This window comes from Trichosurus vulpecula, chromosome 4 (genome assembly GCF_011100635.1).
Source record: "Trichosurus vulpecula isolate mTriVul1 chromosome 4, mTriVul1.pri, whole genome shotgun sequence".
NCBI lineage: Eukaryota > Metazoa > Chordata > Mammalia > Diprotodontia > Phalangeridae > Trichosurus > Trichosurus vulpecula.
The window spans coordinates 35,741,581-35,766,797 of NC_050576.1; the positions used below are offsets into that span (position 1 = coordinate 35,741,581).

The window sequence follows — 25,217 nt, forward strand, 5'->3', positions numbered from 1 at the left end:
GAAAGAAATAGGGGGATTGTGGGAGCATGCAGTTGACGAGCATTTATTAAGCGCTTACTCTACCGTGCTGAGCTCTGGGGATACATAGAGAGGCAAAAGGCAGGCCCTGCTCTCAAGGAGCTGCCAGTATAATGGGGGTGATGATGTAGCCATAACAAGCCCCAGCGTGACTGGAACGAGATCCTGAAAGGAAGGCATCACAGTGACGGCGATGGGGCTCTCGCCAGAGATGCTGGAAGGGCCCTTGCAGATCAGCTAAGATGACCAGAGTTGAAGCCATCTGCCCCCACGGGGTCAAGCCAGTAGTCAGGAGAAGAGCGAGAATCAGAGGTCAGGTTCTCTGACTCTAAGCACAGTTTCCTTACCTCCCCCTTGGAGTTCCTCAAGGGGGAACTGGCTCAGTTGAGAGAGTCCTCTGGGGTCCTGAGAGGTGAAGGCACCTGCCCAGGATCCCTCATCCAGCCTCAACCTGATGCCAGAACCAGCTCTACATTCGCTACGCATGCTGCCTTTCCAAGTCCAAAACCTATGACAAATAAATGTGCCGCCCATCTTTGGCCATGACCCCCGTGGGCAGGAAGATTTGGGGGAAAGGGCATATAACCACCTTCCCAAGGTCTAATCCTGACCCTGACCCTGAGCTTGAAGGGGTTTGTGGAAAGAAGCAGGAAGCCTTTATAAGCTGAAGAGGTGACTGGGATCCCGGGGGGAACAGACAGCAGAGAGAAAGCCCTGGGGAGGGCTGCTGGGGGCTGAGCCAGCATGGAGGATTTAGGGATGCCTGGGCTGGGGGGAAGGGACTGATATGTGCCTCTGTAGAGTGAGCCAGGGAGGGAGATGCACACTGATGCCCTCTCCCCCTTCCTTTCCTCCCTCTTCAAGAGGGAGGTGAGGAAACTGTGCTTATAGACTCCCTTTGGACTCGGGGTCTCTGCGGCTTGGGAAGTTTTAGCATCTGTCCTCCATGTTCACTTCCACTTGTAAGCTGTTAGCCCCTGGAGGCGACTGAATGCTGTGTGTGTGTGTGTGTGTGTGTGTGTGTGTGTGTGTGTGTGTGTGAGAGAGAGAGAGAGAGAGAGAGAGAGAGAGAGAGAGAGAGAGAAAGAGACAGACAGACAGACAGGCAGACAGGCAGTGAGATAGAGAAAAAGAGACAGAGAAAGACAGAGACACTGAGAGGCAGAGAGATAGAGAGAGATAGAGACTGTGAGAGAGATAGAGAAAAAGAGATAGACGGAGACAGTGACAGACAGAGAGAGACAGAGAGACAACGAGTGAGAGTCAGAGAGATACAGTGAGAGAGACAGAAAGAGAGGGAGGAGAGAGAGACAGAGACAGAGAGACAGACAGGGTCAGACCTGAACTTCGGGAAGATCATTGGCAGCAGAGTAGAGGCTCGAGTGGAGGGGGAGAGACTTGAGGCAGGTAGAAGCCCCCAGCCACTAGTGTAAAGTTCCAGGAATGAGGTGATGGGGGCCTGCACCAGGGTTGGGGGGGCCAGTGTCAGAGGAGAGAAGGGGGTATATTGGAGAGATATTGCAGAGTGAAACTGATAGGCGGGGATATGGGGGGGAGCTGTGAGACAGAGGGGAGTTGAGATTTTGATCTGGGTGACTGGGAAGATGGGGGTGCCTTTGATATAACAGGGAAGTTAGGAAGAGGGGGAAGGTTTGGTGGGGAAGAAAAACGAGATCCCTCTTGTACAAGTTGAGTTTTAGATGTCTCCTGGACGGTTGGAGATAGGAGGCTGGAGGTCAGGAGAGAGGTTGGGGCTGGACAAAGGAATCTGAGTGTCATCTACATTGAGATCATGGGTGAAACTACAGGAGCTAGTGAGGTAACCATGAGAGAAAGTATGGAGGGAGAAGAGAAGAAAAGGGTGTCCAGGACAGAGCCCTGGGGGACACCTGTGGCCCAGGGTGGGGAGGGGTAACCTGGAGATTCAGCTAGAGACTGAGAAGGAGCAGCAGGAGGGAGCAAGGTCAGGAAAGCCCAGAGAGGGGACAGTATCCAGGAAGAGGCCAGAAGAATCGAAGCTGCAGGGAGGCCAAGAAGAAGAAAAATGGAGAAAAGGTTTGGCAATGAAAACATCACTGTGACTTTGCAATTTCAGTTGAATGATTGCGTCAGAAGCCAGACCTCAGAGGGAGGGAGGGAGGGAGGCGACAAGCATTTATTAAGCACCTACTGTTTGCTGGGTGCTGTGATAAGCGCTTTATAAATATTCTCTCTTTTGATCAGCACATCTCTGGGAGGCAGGTACTATTACATCCATTTTACAGTTGAGGAAAATGAGGCGGTCAGGTTAAATGACTTGCCAAGGTACACACAGTGCATCTCCCTCACAGGTCCTCTGACCTGTGGCTCCTTTGCATTAGCCAGGGCCCCAACCCACACAACCCTGGTCAAACCCAGCATCTCAATCCACTCCCAGCACTCCAGGTATCTGCCTAGACAGGGTGGCGTGGCCCCTCCCCCCACCTCAGAGCCCCCCTCTGGCTGGCTCCCTCGGTGCCCCCCCACCCCCCACTTCCCGCTGGCCAGCTCCCTCAGTGTCACTATCCAGAGGCCGCCCCGCTCACCAATGTCCTGTAGCTCTCGGCTCTGCTTCTCCAAGAGGTCTTCTACATAGTTGTTGTGCGACATCTCCTGCTTTTCCTTCTCTGTTCTCAGAACCTGAAACCCAAACAAAGGTTCTGATGCTCTTTCCTGTTTTGACATATTTCTCCCTAAGAGATCCTGGGAGGATGGATCTTCCTAGAAGCCCTGAGTGCCAGAGCTGGGAGGGACCTTGGGGCAATGTCTCTTAAAAGACCATCCAGACTTCCCTGGCGCGGTCAGCCATTCCCCAATTGATGAACATGTTCTCAATTTTCAATTCTTCGCCAACATTAAAAGAGCTGCTATAAACATTTTTGTACATATAGGTTCCTTTCCTTTTTTGTTTTGTTTTTTTTTATCTCTCTAGGACACAGACCTAGCAGTAGCTGGATCAAAGGGTATACATGGTTTTATAGACCTTTGGGCATAGATCTAAATTGTTTTACAGAATTGTTGAATGGGTTCACAACTCCACCAACAGTGCATTAGTGTCTCAATTTTCCCACAGCCTCTCCAACATTTATCATTTTCCTTTTCTGTCATATTAGCCAATCTGATAGGTGTGAGGTGGTACCTTGGAATTGTTTTAATTTGCATTTCTCTAATCAATAGTGATTTAGAACATTTTTTTCATATGACTATAGATAGCTTTGATTTCTTCTTCTGAAAACTGCCTGTTCAACCTTTTACCATTTATCAATTGGGGAATGACTTGTATTTTCATAAATTTGACTCAATTCTCCATATATTTGAGAAGTGAGGCCTTTATCACAGAAACTTGCTATAATTTTTTTCACAGTTATGGTTGTATTTCCTTTCATCCTATTTTTTCCCATTTACCCTATTCTCTCTCTCTCCTTTCACCCTGTCCATCCTCAAAAGTGTTTTGCTTCTGACTACCACCTCACCCCAATCTCCCACCACCCCTATCCCCTTTTCCTCCTATTTTCTTGTAGAGTAAGATGGATTCTGGGCAGCTAGGTGGCTCAGTGGATATAGAGCCAGGCCTGGAGTCAGGAAGACTCATCTTCTTGAGTTCAAATCTGGCCTCAGACACTCACTAGTTGCATGACCCAGGGCAAGGCGCTTAATCCTGTTTGTTTTAGTTGTTTCCTCATCTGTAAAATGAGCTGGTGAGCGAAATAGCAAACCACTCTAGTATCTTTGCCAAGAAAACCCCAGATGGGTCATGAAGAGTCAAATATGAATGAACAACAACAAAGAGATAGATTTCTATGCTTAATGGAGTGTGTATGTTATTCCCTCTTTGAGCCAATTCTCATGAGAATAAGGTTCAAGTGCACCTTCATCTTCCCCTCCACCATAAAAGCTTTTTCTTACCTCTTTTATGTGAGACAATTTACCCCATTCTACCTTTCCCTTCCCACTTCTCCCAGTGCATTTCTCTTTCTTGCCCCTTAATTTTATATTTTTAGATAGCATTCCACCATATTCAACTCACACATGTGCCCTCTGTCTATATATACTCCTTCTAACTGCCCTATTAATGATAAAATTCTTAGAAGTCACAAGTATCATCTTCCCATATAGGAATGTAAACAGTATAGCTTTATTGAATCCTTTATGACTACTCTTTGAAGTTTACCTTTCTATTCTTCTCTTGCATCTTGTATTTGAAAGTCAATTTTTTTTTTTTTTTTGCTTTTTGGCAGGGCAATTGGGGTTAAGTGACTTGCCCAAGGTTACACAGCTAGTACAAGTGTCAAGTGTCTGAGGTCGGATTTGAACTCAGGTCCTCCTGACTCCAGGGCCAGTGCTCTACTCACTGCGCCACCTAGCTGCCCCTGAAAGTCAAGTTTTCTATTCAGCTCTGGTCTTTCTAGTCAGTCCTCTACTTCACTGAATATTCATCCCCCCCCAATAGATTACACTCAGTTTTGTTGGGTAGATGATTCTTGGTTGTAATCCTAGCTCCTTTGCCTTCCAGGATATCATATTCCAAGCCCTCCTATCTTTTAATGTAGAAGTCACTCAATTCTGTGTTATCCTTACTGAGCCTCCATGATATTTGAATTATTTCTTTCTGGCAACTTGCAATATTTTCCCTTTGACCTGGGAGCTCTGGAATTTGGCTATAACACTCATGGGAGTTTTTATTTTGGGATCTCTTTCAGGAGGCAATCAGTGGATTCTTTAAATTTGTTTTACCCTTTCGTTCTAGAATATTATGGCAGTGTGCCATGGTAATTTCTTAAATGATGATGTCTAGGCTCTTTTTTTAATCATGGTTTTTAGATAGTACAATAATTCTTAAATTATCTCTCCTTGATCTATTTTCCAGGTCAGTTGTTTTTCCAATAGTTCATATTTTCTATTTTTTCATTTTTTAAATTTTGTTTGCTTTGATCTTCCCTGTCACCATAGTAATTTTCCATGGTCAGGTTCTTTTTTGTTGTTTGCTCATTTTTCCACCTATATCTTGACTTTTAACTTTATGTTTGGACTCTGCTCCTAGGGTGGAGGGGGCACTGTCCCAAGCTTCAGGTTTTTTTGTGGAGCTGCTTTCACAGCTAGTTCTGGGGGTCTGTAAGTTTTTTGTTCTTCCAAGGCAGTATTATCTAAAGCTTGGTGTGTTTACTACTCTCCTGGCCTGTTCTCCGGTCTAGGAGTGACCACAAACACTCTTTTCCATCCCGGAACTGTGCCCAGGGTCCCTACTCCCCTGCAGCTCCCTGCAGCTGCAAGTGCTAGTGAACCCCTCTGTCTTGGAATTGAAACCAGGGTCCCCACTCCCCCATGGGTGACCATAAGCATTCCTCTGCACCCCGGAACTATGACGTGGGCTCTGGTAATAAATATGGGATGCCTTCCATCAGGTTTGCACCAGGGAGGAGGCTGGGAAATGCTCTGCTGGTGAGCCAGTACTGATGGGTCTCCTCAGAATCCACCACTTAATGGCTTTGCAGTGAGGATCCAGTTTTATTCCTCCAAAGTCTTTGCTTCTCAGACCCCCAGCAGGTGGTTTGTGAGGGAGGCGAGATTTTTCACTTTGTGGTTTTCACAGCTCTGGATTGGGTGGTTTGCTTTTCATTATGGCTTACAGATATGAAGACTGCCTGGTCTGTGTCTGCTTCCCAGATTCTATTCTGTGTGTTTCTTTTTGTGGCCTTCCCTCTCAGGGTGGTTGTGGGGACCAAGTGAGACGATGTGTGTAAAGTACTTAGCAGTATGCCTGACACATAGCAGGCACAATGTAAATGCTTATTTAAAAAAATTGCTGCCATGAGTACCAGATGTGAACATTCCAAAGAGGTGTTCCCACATCCCCTTTCCCCACTTTCTACCTCTCTTTATGAGTGGTAAGCTCCTTGAGAGGAGGGACCATCTTGTTTTCTCGTTTTTGTATCTTCAGTGCTTATCCCAGCTTAACCCAGTACACAGTAAGCTATTAATGATGCCCTGTCTATCATTATCACCTGTTCCAGAGTTTGTTTTACACGCCTTCGTGTTCTCCAATGCTGCAGATTTAAGCTGCTCCTCCACTCCCTGCTCCTCTGCTCTAGGGCTGAGTGGTTTGGGGACAGTGACACTCACGCTCCTCCCCCGACCCTGCCCAGGAAGGGTGCGTCCCTGCACCCCCACCCTGGATGGATGGATGGGGGCTGCCATGACTCACCTGGTTCTTGGTTTTCAGAGACTCCATCTCCTGGACGAACTTGTCAGTCAGCTCCTTGATCTTCTCGGTGTAGTTCATGTCTTTCAGTCGTAGCTGGTACTCATTCTCCATCTTCAGCTCTTCCACTCGCGTCTTCAGCTCCAGCATGATCTGGGCCTGCAGAGGGAGAGAGGGCAGTGTCAGGACAGTCTGCCCCGGGCAGGAGCCCTGAGGGGAGGGACCTATCCTGTGTCAGCAAGCCCTGCCCCCAGCATCAGGAGCAGCGAGTGCCTGAGCCAACCTGGGCAAGTCTATCTGTGCCTCACGTCACCCACTCCTAGATCCCTTCTTCTGTCCCCTGAGGATTTATTTCCCTCCTCTGCTATCTTCTCATGAGCTGGTATCCTCCCTCCTTCTCCCCTGCACCAGACTGACAATAAGCTCTACCTGGGACTGCTCTTTCTGGGTCCCTCTCAGGGTCTGGCCCAGGGCCTGGCAAGGGGCAGGTGCTCGGCTGGTATTTTTGATTGGTTGGGGAAGTGAGGCCCTGAGGCTGGAGGGGAATGATCCCTGAACCCCCCAAGCACAGAACCTCACACTCTGTGTGTAGGCACTTTGTGACTGGGCATGGAATCGAACAGAAAAGGGGAAAGATGCAACCTCTTCCAGATGGTAACTTTTCAAAGATTCCCCCTCCCATGTTTCCTATGTTCTGAAGCAATGTTCAAGTTCACTGACAGGGACTGTTTGGCTGCTTTATCTCAGCCCCAGCCCTAGAAGGTGTTCCCACAGAACACAGCCTTATGCCTCATAAAGGATGGGAAAATTGGCCTAAAGTTGGGGCCACAGCACAAATGACATTCAGTGCCTTCCTTTGACAACTACTTTCATAGGTGTTCTTCTGAAAAGAGAGGCTGGTTCCTTGGCATCAAAGGAACTGGGTTTTTTTAAAATTATTTTTTCATTTATTATTAAAAATATATTTTTTTCATTTAACAAGCATTTATTTTCCCTTCCTCCCACCCTGAGAGAAAAAAGTAACCCAAGCCAAACACTTGAAACAAATGTATCTAGCTAAGCAAAACACATTCTTCTATTTTCTTTCCACTGCAAAACTTCAGGGAGGCTCTTTCCAGCTTTCCTTTCCAAGTGTCTTGGAAAAAGGTAAGGAATTATCTTGCCAACATCCACATCCATTCCTGGGCAGAGGGTCCAAGGGTCCCGCCATCTTGGCGAGAGCCATCTAGCAACCACTGCTACTCTGTGTCCCCCTCGGAGTCCTGCCCAGCCCATGTCCAGGTATGGCCCTGCCTTCCTTTCCTGCTGTGCCTCTCCTGGTATGCTCACTGTCTATGTGCCTGTGGCTTCAGTGGCAGTTCAAAAGCAGCCAACTCGGAGCCCTGGATGCCCAGGATGGGGTGGGATCCCCTGTTTATGGCAGTCTCCTTATCCATGGTGAGTCTCTCCATGGTGGCTCAGCAGCCCACGCTCTTTGTTTTAAAAGCCTCACTACGGTGTAACATGACCTTTTGATGCTGCCTTTACACAGAACATGTTTAACTTCCTAAATTTCCACTTCTCTCTGGCACCCGGGGATCTTAGAAATTTCAGAGAAGGCACTCAGGCTCTTCCTGACAGTTTATATACATACACATATATTTCTACAATACTACATGTATCATGTGTATGTACATATGTGTGTGTACAAATATATATACACACAGACAGATACATATATAGATACATATATGTCACTTTATTAAATCTAGCTTTGGTATAAATGCTCACACTAACCATTGAACCACCAGTTCTCCCAAGCCAGTCAGTCTGGTTCCAGGATACCCCTGCCTGTTTGGGTACACCAGCACCCACTGAGGGGGCTGTGCTGCCTCTGGCCAATTTGTGAGGCTATGCACTCTCCAACAAGGAGACTGCAGTGGGAATCCTCATGCCAATGAAATCCTAGCTCCTAGGAATGCTCCCAGGTCCTCCTGCAGAGGGCTCATGATCATGTTCAACCTCTACCCCCCAGGAATTGGCCAGGAGTGTGCACATGGGACAAACAGAGAAGAGCCGAGCCCCAGCCCTTACCTTCTCTTCCATGTCTGTCTTAGTGACCAGCACCTCCTCAGCAAAGCCCACTTCCCGTTCCCTCTTGACACCCCGGCCATCCTTATCGTAGACTTTCCAAGTTATGAGACAGCCATCCTCAGCACCGGTCAGCAGGAATTGGTCATCAAATGTAATGGCCATCTAAGGAAGGATTGGGCATGAAGAAGGCAGGTGGATCAAGGGCAAGTGGAGGCCACACTTCTCAGCCATGTCCTGCCTTAAATCTCCTAGAAAAACGGGACATACCCTGACCTTTGAATGACAAGGGAAGTCCTGTCCAGAGCACCAATTAAGGAAGGGGGGAGGGGGACAGGGCTCTCAGTGGCCTTCTTCAGCTTCTTATCTCTAAACAAGGGAATATCCTCTTTGGAAGCCAGAAAGAAAAGCATTCCCAAGTATGTATGGCCACCCCAGACTGACTGTCCAGTAGGCTTCCCTTGGGGCTGGTCAGCTCTAAAGGAAGGGGACAGGGCAGGAGCAGCAGCAGCAGCTCATCAGCTCATGCCCATGGTTGCCCATAGGGAAATGCAGCACATCAGTCCTAAGGAACAGGTAGTCACTAATCATTTCCACCTTCCCCTGGCTGTGCACCCTCAAGCCCTGCCATCCCATCAGGACAGCTCTAACCCCACCATGAGAGACAGAGCTGTCCCATGAGGGAGTCTTTAGGCCCAGCTTGAGAGCTGGGGCCATCCCATTAGGGTTGGCACCTTATGAGTCACTCCCTGCACTCTGAGAGGCCATGTGCTGTCGCATTAGGGCTCAGGTGTCTTGTTTTCCGGCTGTCTTATGGTGGTCAGAAGGGAAGACAGCCATGAGTCTTTTGAAGCCTCTTACCATTTCTTTGGCATTAAAAGACACCTGAACAATTGTTTAAATCTCTACCACCTGAGCCTCTCTTCATGGGAAGCAGGCCAGTGAGATATGGGAGTGTCCAGGAGGGGACAGCAGGAAGGCCCCTCTTACCTTTGTGACAGGCCCAGCATGTGCCTGGTACTCATTGAATTCCTTGTGCAAGGGCAGGGGGTACTTCATGGATCGGATGGTGCCCATTGAGGTGCCGACAAACACCATGCGCCCTGAGTGGGAGATGACTAGTGCTGTGTAGGTGACATCAAAGGCAGACACTTCCCGAAGCACCTGGGATGCAGAGAGCCCTGCTCAGTGGCTGAGCCTGTGGGGGCATCCCACTGTAGGAGCATCTGTCCCCAGATGTACGTCTGCTGCAGCCCATCCACACCAGAGCCAGACTCCTCCTCCTGCTGGCACCAGTTCTGCCCTCGGCCAGGTAACTGTGGCCAACACAAGACACAAATCCTAGAGGGAAGGCATTACCCACCAAATCTCGGGTCCCTCCTCCCCATTCTAGCCAGTGTGTGATAAATGCCTGCTCAGCGACACTGAAGTCAGGTGGCAAAGGAAGGAGAAAGAGGAGTCCGAAAACTGTTCTAGAGAGAAGATACATCAACTGTCTGCTGCCTTCCCCACCTGCGTGATGGCTCCTTGGCCTCCGTGGCTGGCTTCCTAACTGTGGGTGACCCCAAGGCTCTGGCCTGGGCCCTCTTGTCTCCTCTCCACACCTCTCACTTGGTGACTTCATCAGCTTCCAAGGATTCAATTTCCGTCTCTGAGCAGATGAATTTCATATCTATCCATCTATCTGACCGGCCCCAGTCCTGTGCCACTAATTGCCTACTGGATAGCTCAAACTGGATGTCCCATGGTCATCTCAAACTCAACGTGTCCAGAACTGACCTCTTCATCTTTCCCCCCAAGCCCTCTTCTCAACTTTCCAATGACTGTTGAAGGCACCGTCATCGTCTCTAGGCTGCCCTCCTGACTCTATTCCTGGACTTTCTCTACAAATGCCTCCAGAAACCTCTCTGCCCTGCAAGTTCACCCCAGCTCTTGGCTTCCCACACTGGAAATGCCCTCCACCTCTGTGGGCCCTCTCTCTGATTGGCTGGTTCCTCCCAGAACCTCTGTTTTAAGGGGGAGGCCCCGACCAACCAGCTCTTCATTCCTTTCCACGGTGTACCCCTGACTTCCTGCCAATGCTTTCTAGCCTGTGTCCTTGGGCTGGGGAACCTTCATTTCTCCCTCCATGCCCACACTCCTTTCAATTTTTTTTTTTGATGTGCTGTTTTCTCTATTAGAAGGTAAGGTCCTTGAGGGCAGGGACCATCTTCCTGGTTGCATTTGCATTCTAAACCAGGTTGATGATAACTGACAGGCCTCATACCTGGTGGTGAGTTAGGGAGGTGTCTACCCCAAGCATGTGAAGACCTCCCCCAGTGGAATGGGAGGATGAGAACAATTTGTTCCAATGGCCACGAAGGCGGCAGGAGCAGGCGTTTGAGCGACGTATCCAGCCTGTCAGAGCGGTGCTCTCTGTGGCAGAGTTTGAATGTTTGGCAGTGTAGCTGGAGAGAGAACCTCAGGGGTCCTTATCTTGCCAGGTGATATTCAGAATCTTCCTAAGACAATTCAAGTAGAAGCCCTTCAGTTTCCCGGCATGGCGCTGCTAGACTGCCCAGGCTTCATAGGCAAACAACAAGATCAGCACAATGGTTGTATAGACCTTCAGCTTGGTGGGCAGTCTAATACCTCTTCTCTCCCACACTTTCCCCTGGAGCCTCCCAAACACTGAGCTAGCTGTGGCAATGCACGTGTCCACCTTATCATCTATGTGGACATCCGTGGAAAGTAAACTGCCAAGATCAGTGAACTTATCCACAGCATTCAAAATGTCTCCATTTGCTGTTACCAATGGTTCCATGTATGACTGGTGGGCTGCTGGCTGGTGGAGAACTTATGTTTTCTTATTGTTACTTGTCAGGCCAAAATTAGCACAAGTGGCAGAGAATCAATTCGTACTTTGTTGCATCTCAGCTTCAGAGGCTGCACTGAGTGCGCAATCATCTGCAGTCTTGGCTTGTAGCCTTTCCAAGTTCAATAACTTACTGTCAGTCAGCACTTGACCTTGATGTCATTTTTTGTGCTCAGTGAAGGCTTCTGATAACACTGCAGAAAACATGATGCTAAAAAACCACGGGAGCACGCGCACTGTCCTGTTTCCTTCCACTGGTGACTGGCAAAGCACAAGAGCCCTGTCCATTATCTAGAACAGGGCTGTTCAAAATGCAGTCCCCACCACAGGTGGCCTGCAGTGCAATTTATGCGGTGGCCTACAAGCACAGACATTTACATAAATGCTTTAGTAAATGAAGCCGAGCTACTGCGGAGCTCTCACTAAAATGGCAAATCAAAATGTATTGTCTATTGTTTCAATAAAAACCTATGGTTGGACAGCCCTGATCTAGAACCTGGGCAAGCATGCCGTCATGAAACTGGTATACAACACTGATAAACTTGTCTGAACAACCAAATTTTGCCATGATCTTCCCTTGTGACTGAGAATATTAATGGCCTTCAAAATGTATAGCTACACCTAAGTATTTCTGCAGTATTTGTTTCCTACCCCCTCTTGACTGTATAAAAAATGTAATAGTGTGTCAAGATAGTTTAAAATTGTTTTGAATTATGCATATTCACATGTGCTTAATTGCTAAAAATCTCTTAGTTTATCTTTGAATGGAAGAAAAATATTAATGGCCTTGGTTAGACTGACAAACATTGTACACTGCCTCTGCTCTGTTCCTGGCATTTCTCCTGGAGCTGTCAGCCAGCAAACACCATGTTGACTGTTCCTCAGCCATTTCTGAAGCCACACTGGGTCTCAGGTAGTTGACCATCCTTCAAGTGAAGGATCAGCTGATTGAGGACTCTGGCAAGAATCTTTTTAGTAAATGTTTAGCTTGGAGAGGATAAGTCTACGATCAGCTGCATGGCTGCATCGTCATCACTCTCACATCTTGTCTGTCTCTTCTTACAATGACATAGTCTGTTAAATGTTAATGTTTGTTGCGAGGGTACATCCATTAAATTTTGTTGCATTTGGGTAAATGGAAGACAGTGTTGGCGATGATAAGGTCATGAAATTCACAAGTCTTTGATAGTAAGTGACCACTGCTGTTGCTGTCGCTGGTTCTGACTCCATTCCTCCCAAAGACTCCCTACCATGTCTGGTAGTCTGTGCCTACTCTGGTGTTAGTCACCCAGGATTATAGTCCTCTTTCAGCGCACTGATGATGAGGGTCTCCAGGTCTTTATGACATTTTTCCTTGACCTCCTCAGGGCTTGTCATGGTGGTGATATGCGCACTGATCATGGTGGCGTGGTACTTTTCTGCAAGTGGCAATGACATTGCCATGAGCCCGTTGTTCACTCCTTTCGGTGGGCATACAAGCTTGTTGACTAGATCAGCCTCATGGTGCTCCCATCACTGTGGCCACTTCAGAAAATTGTGTATCTAGCTCTGACTTCAGTAAAGTGACCTTCATTTGCCAGATTTGTTTAACTTGGGGCTGCTATTTCTATGTGCTACCTGCCAAGTTCTCTTGAAATAAGAGCTGTTTGTCTTTCAGTTAGTGTTGTCCATAAATGTGTGAACACTCCATGTACCAATGGTGATTGGAATTATCTTCACAAAAGTTTTTGTGTTTTGGTGGGAGGCTGAGATCTCCATCTTCTGAAGTTAGCAGGCCAGGGTTAAATGAAGCAGACAAGTTTTAGGGCATCTTTTCTAGCCCCTTCCTTATGCCAGGAAGTGAGCAATGCAGTCCTTAAAAGGCTGCTCAGACACCCAAGGTGCTGCCAAATCCCAGTGCTGCTTCAGTCCAGTGAGAAGATGACCCCATGGCCTGGGCTGCCTCCCAGGGCTTGTGACTACAGCTCCCAGTGTATCTGCACCTGCCGCTTCATCACTAGCCCGTTGCCACAGGACTTTGAGGTAGGTAAAACAGTAAGATAGTAAAATAGTAACAAAGTAAAATAACAAATAATAAAGCGGTAAAATAGTTGAATAATAAAATAAAATGATAAAATTGTAAAAATCATTGAATAGTAAAATAATAAAATAGTGAAATAGTAAAATGGTACAAGTGATGATGCCTTTTGACTTGAGCATAAATTGGATTTAAGTGAGGCTGAGTTGCGCGAAATCATCAGCCTCACTCTCTCTTCCAGTCACTGGAGCCCGGTGAAAAGACAAAAGTCAAGATGACTGACAAGTGCTCTGGATACAGTGGATCACCTGCTTCTGCCACCTTTGTGGTCCATCGAAACAAAATGTTCTCATCTTTCCATTTTGCTGGGGGAAGTCTTCACATGCTTGGGGTACATACGGCCCTAATTCACCAGTAGGTGTGAGGTCTGTCAGTTACCCTCAACCTGATTTAACCCATCTGCCAAGATGGTTTTTACTGGGTTGTGGCTGCTGCGCATGCTAGAGTTTCTTGGAGCTGCAGGTGAGAGCTGGGTAGCAGGTGAAGACTACAGGTGGACGAGCAGCCTTAAAAAAGGCTTGGTAAGTCCTCACACCAGAGGGGCTAGTTCTCCCTGAGCACCCCAAACACCCACACCCTTCGATGGAAGTAGAAGGCAGTTAGCTGTTGACTGGCTCAGGGATGGGCCATACCCCTAATTGCCCTTAAACAGAAAGATGTGCTCTAAGGAATCAGTCAAGTCAAAGATCAGCTATGAAAAGGATGACTCCTGGCATCAGAGAACAGAGCTGCTATAGAAAAAGAGGCCAGCTCTTGAAAAAGAATTGTTCCTCATGTTTTGGATGGAGGGCCATGGGGTTTCTCTCTCCTCTTTACATCCCATCAATCCTGCTATCTTGCAGGTGAACTAATTGCCCAGTAGAAGAAACTCGGTGGTGCAGAGTCAGGAAGACCTGAGTTCAAATCCAGCATCAGATACTTACTGGTTGTAATATGACTTTGGGAAAGTCATTAGAGCTCTGTCTACCTCAACTTCCTCCACTGTAAAATGGGGACAGTAATAGCATCTATCTCTCTATCACCTCTCTCTCAGAGTTGTTGTGAGGATGAAGTGAGATTACATTTGGAAAGCACTCAGCACAGTGCCTGGTACATAGTAGGTGCTTCATAAATGTTCATTTTCTTATAATAGAGGAGGTGTTGCGAGTCAGGCTCAGGACTGGAGGAGCTTTGTGAATTTAGAGTCAGCCCTGGCAAGGAGGAATCGAGCTTGGAGAAGAACATGGCCAGGAATCCCAGCTGAATGACCTGCCCAGCAGACACTGCACTCAGGGGGAACCTCACAAAGACACTATGAGAAGGAAAAGAACATTGTATTCCTGCCATTGGAGGTGTGAGTTTCCTACACGTGCATCTCTCTATTCTTATACTCCATATGTGTGTCCATTCTTCCTACTGATGCTGTGTGGGGTGGGAAGAGAGTGCCCTAGGGCTATGGAGAGAATGATTTGTTCTATTTTTCATGCTACACTATTTCAGTAAATATATTTGCTTTGAGTCAGTTGTGTCATGTGGCCAATTAGTAAAGGTAAACACATTGGTGAGGGAGGGCTCATGAGTTAAATTTTTAGGAATGTAGCCCCATAGAGCAGCACTTCTTAAACTGTGGGTTGTGACCCCACATAGGGTCGAGACCCATAGTTTAAGAAGCACTGAAGGGGTCGCGAGTGGAAAAAGTTTAAGAAGCCTTGCCATAGAATACCTTGAACCTTCAAGTAGTTGCTCCTCTGGGGTCCCAACCTGCCAGCATGAGTTGGGAGAGGATAGTTCAAGAGGGTGTGCTATTCTGTATAGGTTTAATCTGGGATGTATTTGGGGTGCCCTATGTATTCACAGGAGCCCACTGAAGAGATTTCTAATCTGGGATTTTCATCCACAAAACCAGCTAGTCAACCATGAATGTCTGGTATCCGGCTCCTTTGGTTCTACCCCAGGCCTTCTCCCAATGTCATGGTCTTGCTCACCGAAGAGTCCGCAATCTCCTTGAGGGTCTGGTCAGATCCAACAGCAAAAATGATTTTAGAGTCGGGAGAGATGCCCACACAGTTGTAGCTGCAGGATTTGAGCACACACTCAGTCTCTCTCTTCCCCGAGGAGAGGTTCCACTCATACACAGCACCATCTGTGCCACAGGAAATCAGCTTGCTGTCATCCAAATTCCATGCGACTGACTTGATCTAGAAGAGAGCAAAGAGTAACCCTGGGGAAGTAGTACAGACCTGGAAAATTCAGTTTAACCAACATTTATTGAGCCCTACAAGGCACTGGGGGGTGGGTATGAAAAAAATAAAGAATGAGACCCTGTCTACCTATAAAGGCTCTTTGGAACATATAACCTGTATACCCATAAGGAAATACAAGTCTAACTGATGTAAACCAATTGCTGTAAGGAAAACATCAAAAGATCCTAAAAGCTGTCTTAGTTGGCAAATGCTTGTCTTGTCTGCCAAGTGTAGAGATATGGCAGCCAAGGGCAACATCAGTTTAGGAAGGAAACTCCCCTGTAAAATCATACAGACAAAGACAATGGATGGTGGAGATGGCCTCATCAAACAGAGAGAAGCAGTGAGGAAAACAGAAAGGAGAAAAACAAATGGATGAGACTCCCTAAGGGAAAGTCATCCCCAGGACATTTATGGATGGGAGACAATGAACAGAAGAAAGTTCTGCAATATGGCAGCTCTTTTCTCCATCAAAGACAGAGAAATCACTGCCCTAGGGCTGGGAATGGTGCAGTCCTATATGTGTTTGTGGAGGAGTTTGGGAAAGCAATAAAGGGAACAAAGTTGCTGGACTAGGCCAAGTGTAGAGAGAACTGTGAGGTCACCGAGGTCTTCATTCATAACATGAATGAAGAAAGGGGGATACCAAAAGTGTGTGTGTAAGAGGGAAATCTCAGGCCTCATCAATGAACAGCAAACAAAGGAACATAAAAACCCAGTAACTTATGAATCTATTCTCCTACTGATGGAAAATATTTAGTACACATGCATCTGGGGCATCTTTAATGAGAGTATTCAAAGTGCTTGTGTGTGCATGTGCCTGTGTGTGTGTGTAGAGTTGATTAGACTTCTGACCATCCGATTCCTCTCCTCCCCCAGTCCAGTTGATGAAACTACTGAAGAGCGAAGCCTGGGACAAAGACGAGGAGACATTAAGATATTAAAACAAAATGTATAGAAGTGTTTGCACTGTTTTTGTTTATAGATGCAAGCTTTCCCCCAAATATATTTTAACTGATAACTTTTTAAACTTTGCCTGGATTTCCTCTTAAGTCCCTGTCCTTTTTAATCCCAGAAAGTCATCCCTTGTGCAGCAGTTTTTGTTGTGCATGCCTAAATCACATAAGACGGAGGCACCCATGTGGGAGACACCAGGGATCTGTTTCTGGGAGAAGACATGAGGTTGGGAGTGGACTCTTTCCATTGGCTGCATGGCCAGGACAGGCTGCATCTTTCAAACTACCAGACTGGGCGAGTCTTACTTTCTTCCTGGCAGTGCCCATGGGGCAAAGGTCCCGTTTACCCACAGCACGGGCACCATGCACTGAACTATGTGGGGGAATAGGGCTACCTTGGCCCTGCCCAACCTTTAAGGCCCTGTGGTCTCAAGAATCGCGTTTGGGGTTTTGGTCTGTTTTATTTATCCATTTCAGTTCTAGACATAGTCAGTGATGTCTGTGGATTGGGGATCTTGAACCATGATGAACATGGAACCAGATGCTGCCAGTCTGGCAGGGAAGCAATGAGAAGCCTGGTTACCGTGATACAAATCCAAGGGGGTTTTGGACTTCGAACTTGCGGTGCTATGCTGTACAGGTAATGAGAGAAGCTATGAATCAAATTCAAAATCTCCAGAGACTTGGGGCAATTGTAAGCCAAGATTATGCCTCCCAGACATTAGCGGGGATGTTTATATTTCTTTTTGCTACACCTTTGACGTAAATGTTCCTTGGCAAAAGCTGATCTGACTGTTAAGTGGTTGAATGGGACTAGGGTGCAGGGGACCCCTAAAATTGGGAGAACACAAGCCCCTTAAGCATACATACTGGAGAATTCTGGAGGAGAGGTGACTTGTATATACCTGGCTCTTAGGCAGTGAAGGTTGGGGTAGTCACTGTTACATTAAAACAAGTACTTTAAAAAAAATTGTAAGCGTGGGATTCATTTATTCAACCTCACTCCACTTCAAGTAAGTGATGATACCCAATCAATCAATCAATCAATCAATCGTAGGTCTCAACTAAGTCTGAAAAGTCCTTGCAAGTCATTTGATGAAGTGAAATGATGCTAGATGGGTGATCTGTTCCAAATGGCAGAGGGATTTTGTTTGGCTCTCTGGGTCTTGTATAAAAGCATCGAGTTGATTGGAATCGGGACATTCCAGCAAGTGGAGCAGGAGAAAGTGTTCAGCAAACCTCTGAGGAAGGACCACCTGGACTGGGGAAGGAGGAGGGAAGAGAGGCTTTGGCTTCAGCCTACTGCCTTTAGTCAGAGAACTGGCAGGCTCTGATGGCACCAGAGGATTCTGGGCTGCCTCTCTTTTCATTAGGGTCCTTTTCATCAGGCTTCAGCATTGTCCCAGAAGGACAGCAGCAACTGGTGCAGTGTCTACACTGAAGGCCAATTACAGACTGGACACAGGCTCACCATGCTAAGCATTTTATAAAGGGAAGAAAAGGACTTCTAGCAACCTGAAGCTGAGATTTACCCCATTGCCACATGGATTCTCTAAGCCTGAGTCCCATTTGTCATGGATTTTGTACATATTTGTGGCACACTTTGGGGTGGGATATTTTGTATCTTAGTGTACCCCCTTTCCTAAAAGCTACTTAAGGATGGCTGACTAAAATGACTCTTAACTGACGATATCAGGAGGAAGCACTTAAGTTGGGGCTGGGGTCAATGGAATTAGAGAATTCCTCCCAACTCCTCTGTGAGACCTAGAGAACCCTGAGAGGGTCATCTTTACCACCCTGCCCCTCAATTGCCTGAGGTGTAGCCTTGTTCTGGGATCCTGAGATTCAATGTGTGAGAATAGAAGTTGGACAAGAATCTACAGAAAGAAAGAAAAACAAATCTGTAAAACCAATCAGTGTGTTTTAAAAAGCAAAAAACCCCTGACATATCCAATGGTCCACATCCATGGATTGAGTGTGAAGCCTTTTTTGGAGCCAATCTTTTTTTTTAAATTTTGCATGATTTGGTTTGGATTGTTAAATTTTCTTCCTATTTACATCACTGTAGTCGATTTGTTGTTCAGTTATTTCAGTCATGTCCAACCTTTTGTGACCACATTTGGGGTTTTTTTTGGCAAAGATACCGGAGTGGTTTGCCATTTTGTTCTTCAACTCATTTTACATATGAGGAAACTGAGGCAAACAAGGTTAGTGACTTGACCAGGGTCACACAGCAAGTGTCAGGCCTATTTTGAACTCAGATCTTCCTTATTCCAGGCTCAGTGCTCTATAAAACTGTGCCACCTAGCTGCCCATTGTTGTCACTACAGATTTTGTTTTCCTGGTTCTGCTTTACTGCACTTTGCATCAGTCCAGGTAGGTCTTTCCATGCATCTCTGTATTCATCACATTCATTGTTTCTTCTATTACATTCATGTACAACTGGTTTAGCCATTTCCCATCTGTTGAATATCTGTTTGGTTTCTGGTTCCCTGATAAGCATAGAGAATACCACATTTTGGAGTATATAGAGCCTTTCTTTTTGTCAATGACCTTTTTTTTTTTAAAAAAAAACAAATCTTTTATGAAAGTTCCAAATAATGTGAATCAATACTATTTTCCTTTATGTTTGCTTTAAATTTTTTCCAGTATTTTAAAAAATACGACTTATTATATCAGGTGGCCAAATTTCATACACCATACTGATTCCTTGAAAAACACTCTTGGCCTTTTTCAATAAAGATGATTTTGGATTCTGGAAGGAAATTTGATCATTTCATGATGTCCGTTTACTGAACCACTCCCAATCTGCCTAGCAGTGAACATGCCTAGTACGTTCAGTACATGCCTGGTGGTGGAATCTCTGGGTCAGAAAAGGGTATGGATATGTTAATCACTTTATTTACATAATTAAAAATTGCTTTCCAGAATTAGACCAATTCACAGCTCCACCAACAATGCACTGGCATACCTGTTTCTACGCGGGTTTGCTGGGGATGAGATGAAACTTCAGAGCTGTTTTGGTCTGCATTTCTGTTATTCTTAGTGAATTGGAACGTTCTTTTGCGTGCTTGTCAATAGCTTGAAACTCTCCTTTTGAGAACAATCCATTTATCTATTGAAGAATGGCTTTTGGGCTTATGTATTTCTGTTAGTTGTCTATATGTCTTGGATATTAAACCCTTATCAGAGATATTTAATCCAAATACTTTTGCCCAGTCAACCACTATTCTTTAATTTTGTTCATGCAAGAGCTTCCCTAACACATGAAGCCAGAATTATCTATCTTTTGTAATCAACTCCATTCCTTACTTGGTTAATAATACATCTCTTCCCTACAGCTGTGAGAGGGATATGATGTACTTGTCTCTCTTTTTAAAAAAATTTATTTATTTACTTTTAGTTTTCAATATCCACTTTTATCTTCCTCACTTTTTAACGATATGATCTTTTCTATTCAGGCGACATATGCTGAATAGGATCCATATTCATTTAATTCATTGTGAGATGCTGGTCTAAGCCTAATTTATGCCAGATTGCTTTCTAGTTTTCTCAATGATTCTTATTAAAAAAGAAGTTTTTCCAAGGTAATTTATAGTTTTGAATTTATTGAACACTGGGTTATTGAGTTCCATTACTTCTGCTTCTTCATTCTCTTGTCTAGTCCAATGATTGACTTTCCTGTTTTTAACTAGTACCAAATGTTTTTGATGACTGCTGCTTTATAATATCATTTGAACTGATTTGTGTGTGTGTATGTGTGACCAAACTTGATACAATCAGAAAGCAGCTAACCTTTGGCTGGCCAAAGGCTTGGGCATGTGCCTAGTGGCCATGTACAGAACAAGACACTCCCTAGAGAATTTGTAGAGGAAGGAGAGAGCTCTGAGGTGTGCGGACTCTGGCAGTCAAGAAGAGAGCCCATTACGGAAGAACCCAGCCCTTGAACCTGCCTCTGTTGAGGGAGGAAATTTTTGTCCTCTAGGTACCTTGCCTAATGGGAGACACTGTACCTGCTAAGGAGCTGACCCAGTTAGTCAAAGCACAAGACCGAAGGAGCTTTGTGGGCCAAAAGAGAGTTAGTCTTTGTCACAGGAAGTGGAGCTGCAGAGATCAGGTCCCAGGAGACCGACTGAGTGGCCTGCCCAGAAAAGACACTGCATACAGCGAGGAGTGAAGTCAGAACATCACAAGAAGAAGAAGGACATCAGGGCCTTGTAGAGCTGGAAGCACAAGTTACCCTGGTCACGTGTGTTTCCTATCCGTGTGCCTCTATTAGGGTGCTCTATGAGTGCACCCATTTTTACCATTGATATCATGTGTTTTTGTGGTAGAGTGTACCCCAGGCTTATGGGGGTGGTGGTGGATGTGTTCTATCTTTCTTATGATTTCATCTCAGTAAATACCTTTGATTTGAGCCAACTGTGTCCTCTGGCTGACTATCAAAAGTAACCACACTGATGGGAGCCTGTAAACTATAGTTTATTAGTGTGATCCTGTAAGAGTACCTTGAATCTTGAGACCCCACCTGCAAGTGCCCAGAGGGGATGATACAGTAGAGCACTGGGGGATATTCCATAGTAAATTGCATCTTTACCAGTCCACAATTAATTGAAACTAACTAAAAGACATAGAGGATCTACAAGACCCTACTGTGCTTGTTTGTTGACTATTAAAAAAATGATAAATTGCCTTAAAGGCCCTCTTCCAACAATATGTGCCATCTCCCATACATATATCAAAATGATGTGAGATTCTCTGGTAGTAAGATAACCTTAATCAGTGTACCTCTTATCATCAATATCATGTAAGGCGTAAAACAGGGAAAACTAGGGATGTTGAATGTGTTTGCCATTGTGATAAAGGAGATCAGTTAGTCAGTCGATAAACATTTATTAAGTGCCTATTAAGGACTGGGGATACAAAAAGAGGCAAAAGACAGTCCCTGCCCCAAAGGAATTCATAATCAAATAGGAGAGACAATATGCAAAGAAATATACACAAACAAGTTGTAGACAGGATAAATGGGGGAAAAGGCATTAGAATTAAGAGGAGTTGGGGCAGCTAGATGGTGCAGTGAGTAGAGCACTGGCCTTGGAGCCAGGAGGACCTGAGTTCAAATCCGGGGCTCAGACACTTGACACATGTACTAGCTGTGTGACCTTGGCAAGTCACTTAACCCCAAATGCCCTGCCTTCCCCCCCTCAAAAAAAAAAAAGAATTAAGAGGAGTTGAGAAAGCCTTCCTGTGGAACAGGAAGAGGTGGTCTTATGATTCTTGACTCTGATTAAGCCACACCTAGGTTGCTGGCTGCAGCTCTGGGCATGAGCTAGGAAGCAGAAGGGGGAAGGGACAAGGGGCCATGAATCTATGCCGAATGGAGATCAGGTGAAGGCCCTGGATATGTGGAGCATGGAGAAGAGAACACTTGCTCTAGGCAGAACCCTGTGTGTGTGTTGGGGTGGGAGAGGGGAGGCAGGGAGTTTCAGGAAGCCCAGTTTAGCTTTGGTGTTAGGGAAAACTTCCCAACAAAGAGATGTGTTCTGTAGCGGGTGGGGCTGCCACGGGAGATGGGGAAGCACCCCTCCCTGGAAGTCCAAGCAGAGGCTGGATGACCACTGGTTGTGGACATGATGGAGGGATCTGTGCTCAGGCCTCTGAGGCCCCTTCTGACTCTTGGATTCTGCAAACTCAGTGTGAGGCAATCTGACTACCTGGCAGCCCAAAAGGTACATGACCCTCACCTTGGGCCCATTCAGGAGGGCATGTGCGTGTGTATACCATATATGGGGTTGGGGGAGATCCCTACAGTCTAGACTGGCTGGGCGGTCCCTCCCCTCGGCCCCTGGCCACACTCACCTTGCCTGTGTGTCCCTTCAGGTTACCGATGTTCTCCAGGCTGGTTGAAGTGTAGATGTGGATCACGTTCCCATTGATGGCGGCAAACAGGTGGCCTCCGTTACTAAAGGCACACTACAGAGTGGATAGGGTGAGAGAGAAATATGAGCACCAGGGAGGCCCTGCTTGAGGACCCTGCAGACAGCTCCAGGTCCTTCAGATCTCATGACAACCATGTCAGGGCCAGGGGCACTGTGGAATGACTGTAGCAGACATTCTGCCCACCAGACTGGCCAGGGAGGACAGTCTGTGATGGACAATGCTTCTCCCACTGCCTCGTCTGCACCCCTCAGTCCCCAGGCACAGCTTTGCAGATCCCCTCACTTGCTCCTGACTTCTGGTCAGGGCCCTCTTTGACTCTATGCCTGGGGCTGGTTCTCCCAAGGAGCCCTGGGCATGTTACTGTCTGTAGGGTTAGTAAGAGGAGAGGCCAGAAAACCTTCCATCAGTGAGTGGCAGCCAAGCTGTTTACTCTGGCCTCTGGACAGTCATGCCATCAATTAAAGGGGGTGGGATGATTGCAGGGTACATTGGACATGAAGACAGTGACTCATGGGAGGAAATCCAGTAATGAGGCCAGGGAGAGCATGGTGGAAAAGATTTGGTGACGACCAATGGAGGGACAAAGAGAAATGACTTTATCATTTGACTTGGGCAGAGAGAAGAAATGGACCACAAACAGTATGGCACAGGACTGAGCTTTAATCATGGAAAGGAAAACAGTTGTAGCAAGCAGAGCTGTCCCTGAGTGGAAGTGGCTGCCTTGGGCCTGAGGAGAGAGCAAGCTCCCCATCCCTGGAGGTCTTTGAGCAGAGTCTAGACACTCTCTCAGGAAGACCCTGTACAGGACCCCTCTGCACTTCCCAGGATGCTCAGCCTTGCTTCCTGCTCTCCCGGAAGTTCTTACCTCTCGGCATCCCCGGATGGGGAATTCCTTGAATGCTCGGATGTCATTAATGAGCAGATTCATGATGCGCAGCTTGTCAGCAAAGCCGACCACAGTGAAGTGCCCAGAGGGGTGAAGAGAGACTGTGTAGGCCTCCTCCTGGTACTCCTTGTACAGCTCCAGGTTACTGGTGACAGGATGGGGAGGGGCTCTCCATCACTCTCCTCCAAAGCACAGCCCATGACTTCCCAGTCCCCCCTCAACAGGCAGCAAGCTGGCATCGATGCTAAGAGCCCTCCTAAAGGGTCCACCTCTCCTCCACCCCCTAACAAAAGAGAAGCTCCCTGAGGGTAGGGATTCTTAATTTTTGTCTCCATAGCCCTGGGACCTTGACCTTATTTCTTGGCCCGGATTTGTGATGGCATTGGTGTGGACATGCCTTCACCAGTGCAGGCCGGCACCTCCTTGGATGGATGTTTCAGAGGCCTCAGGGGCCCTGAGAAGTGAAGGTCGCTTAGCCAGCATGTGCCAGAGGCACGGCTCAAAATGAGGTCTCCCTGGGTGCCAGGCTGGCCTTCCGGCCACTGCCTGGCACGGAGGAGGCGCTGGACACATGGTGAGGTAGAATGGCCCAAATAACCTGGACAGGACAACAGCAGGGCAAACATCACATCATCCAGGTGGTTTCTTTCTTACTTGGTCTCGTAGTTCCAGATGCGCACTGACCGGTCCAGGGAACACGTAGCAATGAGGGGCTTGCGGATGCAGGCAGCCAGCCCTGTGATGGGCGCAGAGTGTAGTGGGTACATGAGAAATTCAAAGTAGGCAGGCTCCCCCTGGGAAGATCACACAAGAATTCACAGACGGGCCCTGGCCCAGCTCCCCATGTAGCATCCTGAGTGAGGGAGGCCAGGAAGCTGAAAGAAATTGCCCTGGGAGGAAAGAACGCTAAGAAAACAGAAGTCCAGGCCACGGTCTCCTGGGCTTTTTGCTACCAAACACATCTCGGAAGCAGTGGTACGTGGAGGAGTGGCCGCATGAAGGACACCGGCACTGGGAGGAGCCGCTTCACGCTGGATCTCGGCACATCTAAGACTGGCTTAAGTTCCTCTTTTTTTGTTTTTCATCTTTTTATCCCAGAACTTGGTACACCATGGGTGCTTAATAAGTGCTTGTACCTAGTACACCACAGATGCTTAGTAAGTGCTTGTTGATTGGGACATCTGTATGTGTAGAAGTGATTTGGACACTTGACCATGTAGGAATTACCTAGGAAACTGGTGAGTACGCTTCTTTTTCACAGAGCCCCCAGACCACGATTCTGAGCTGGAAGGGGCCTTTAAGGTTGACTAATCTGAACCCCCTCATTTTACAGAGAGAGAAACTGAGGCCAGGACGTGCCCTAGGTTGGTCATGCTGGTAGAGAGCAGAGGGGGTGGGATGTGACTGCCTCCGATGGAGGGGCAGGGCCCCGGCCCTGCGGCCTCACCTTGCTGATCTCCGTCAGGGACATGGTGATGCTGTAGAGCTGGTTTTTGCTGGTGCTCACAACCAGCGTCTCCTCCGAGGGGCTGAAGCACATGCAGAGGATCTCCTGCTTGTCAGACTGGCTCGGGTCGTTGCTGTTCTGGTCCAGGGGGATCTGGCCCAGGGAGGAGGAGGAGACCTTGCATCAGCTCCAGGTGTTTACACTCCACAAGTGCTCATTCTACTCCAACCACACCTCTCATTATTACTCCCCTTGTACACATGAAGAAACAGGCCGAGTGAAGGGATGTGATCTGCCAAGGGCCCCGCAGCTAATAAGTGTCAGAAGGAAGATCTGAACTCAGATCCTCTGGACTCCAAGGACAGCACTCCGCTCACCATGCCATGGGAGGGTGGCAGGGACCAGTATCCCACACGGTCACTAATGATTTCCTCTGCCTATTCTCACTGATCATCCTAACAGCTTCAACTCGACCCAGTCAGGCCTGGGGAGGGCTGAGGACACTGTAGAGATCCCCCACTTCTCCTGGA

General features: G+C 47.1%; 1 protein-coding gene across 1 annotated transcript in view; it reads right to left on the reverse strand.

Annotated features, from left to right (window-relative positions):
* The window catches only part of CFAP57 (cilia and flagella associated protein 57), a 58,904-nt gene that overhangs the window by 11,921 nt on the left and 21,766 nt on the right, over nt 1–25,217 (reverse strand). The window contains exons 6-14 of the mRNA XM_036757353.1: nt 24,688–24,840; nt 23,895–24,034; nt 23,220–23,385; nt 22,274–22,387; nt 15,201–15,413; nt 9,296–9,469; nt 8,309–8,470; nt 6,239–6,394; nt 2,583–2,676 (exon numbers count right to left, since the gene is read on the reverse strand). Of these exons, the coding sequence (XP_036613248.1) occupies nt 2,583–2,676; nt 6,239–6,394; nt 8,309–8,470; nt 9,296–9,469; nt 15,201–15,413; nt 22,274–22,387; nt 23,220–23,385; nt 23,895–24,034; nt 24,688–24,840 (1,372 nt within the window). The remainder of the gene's footprint in view (nt 1–2,582; nt 2,677–6,238; nt 6,395–8,308; nt 8,471–9,295; nt 9,470–15,200; nt 15,414–22,273; nt 22,388–23,219; nt 23,386–23,894; nt 24,035–24,687; nt 24,841–25,217) is intronic.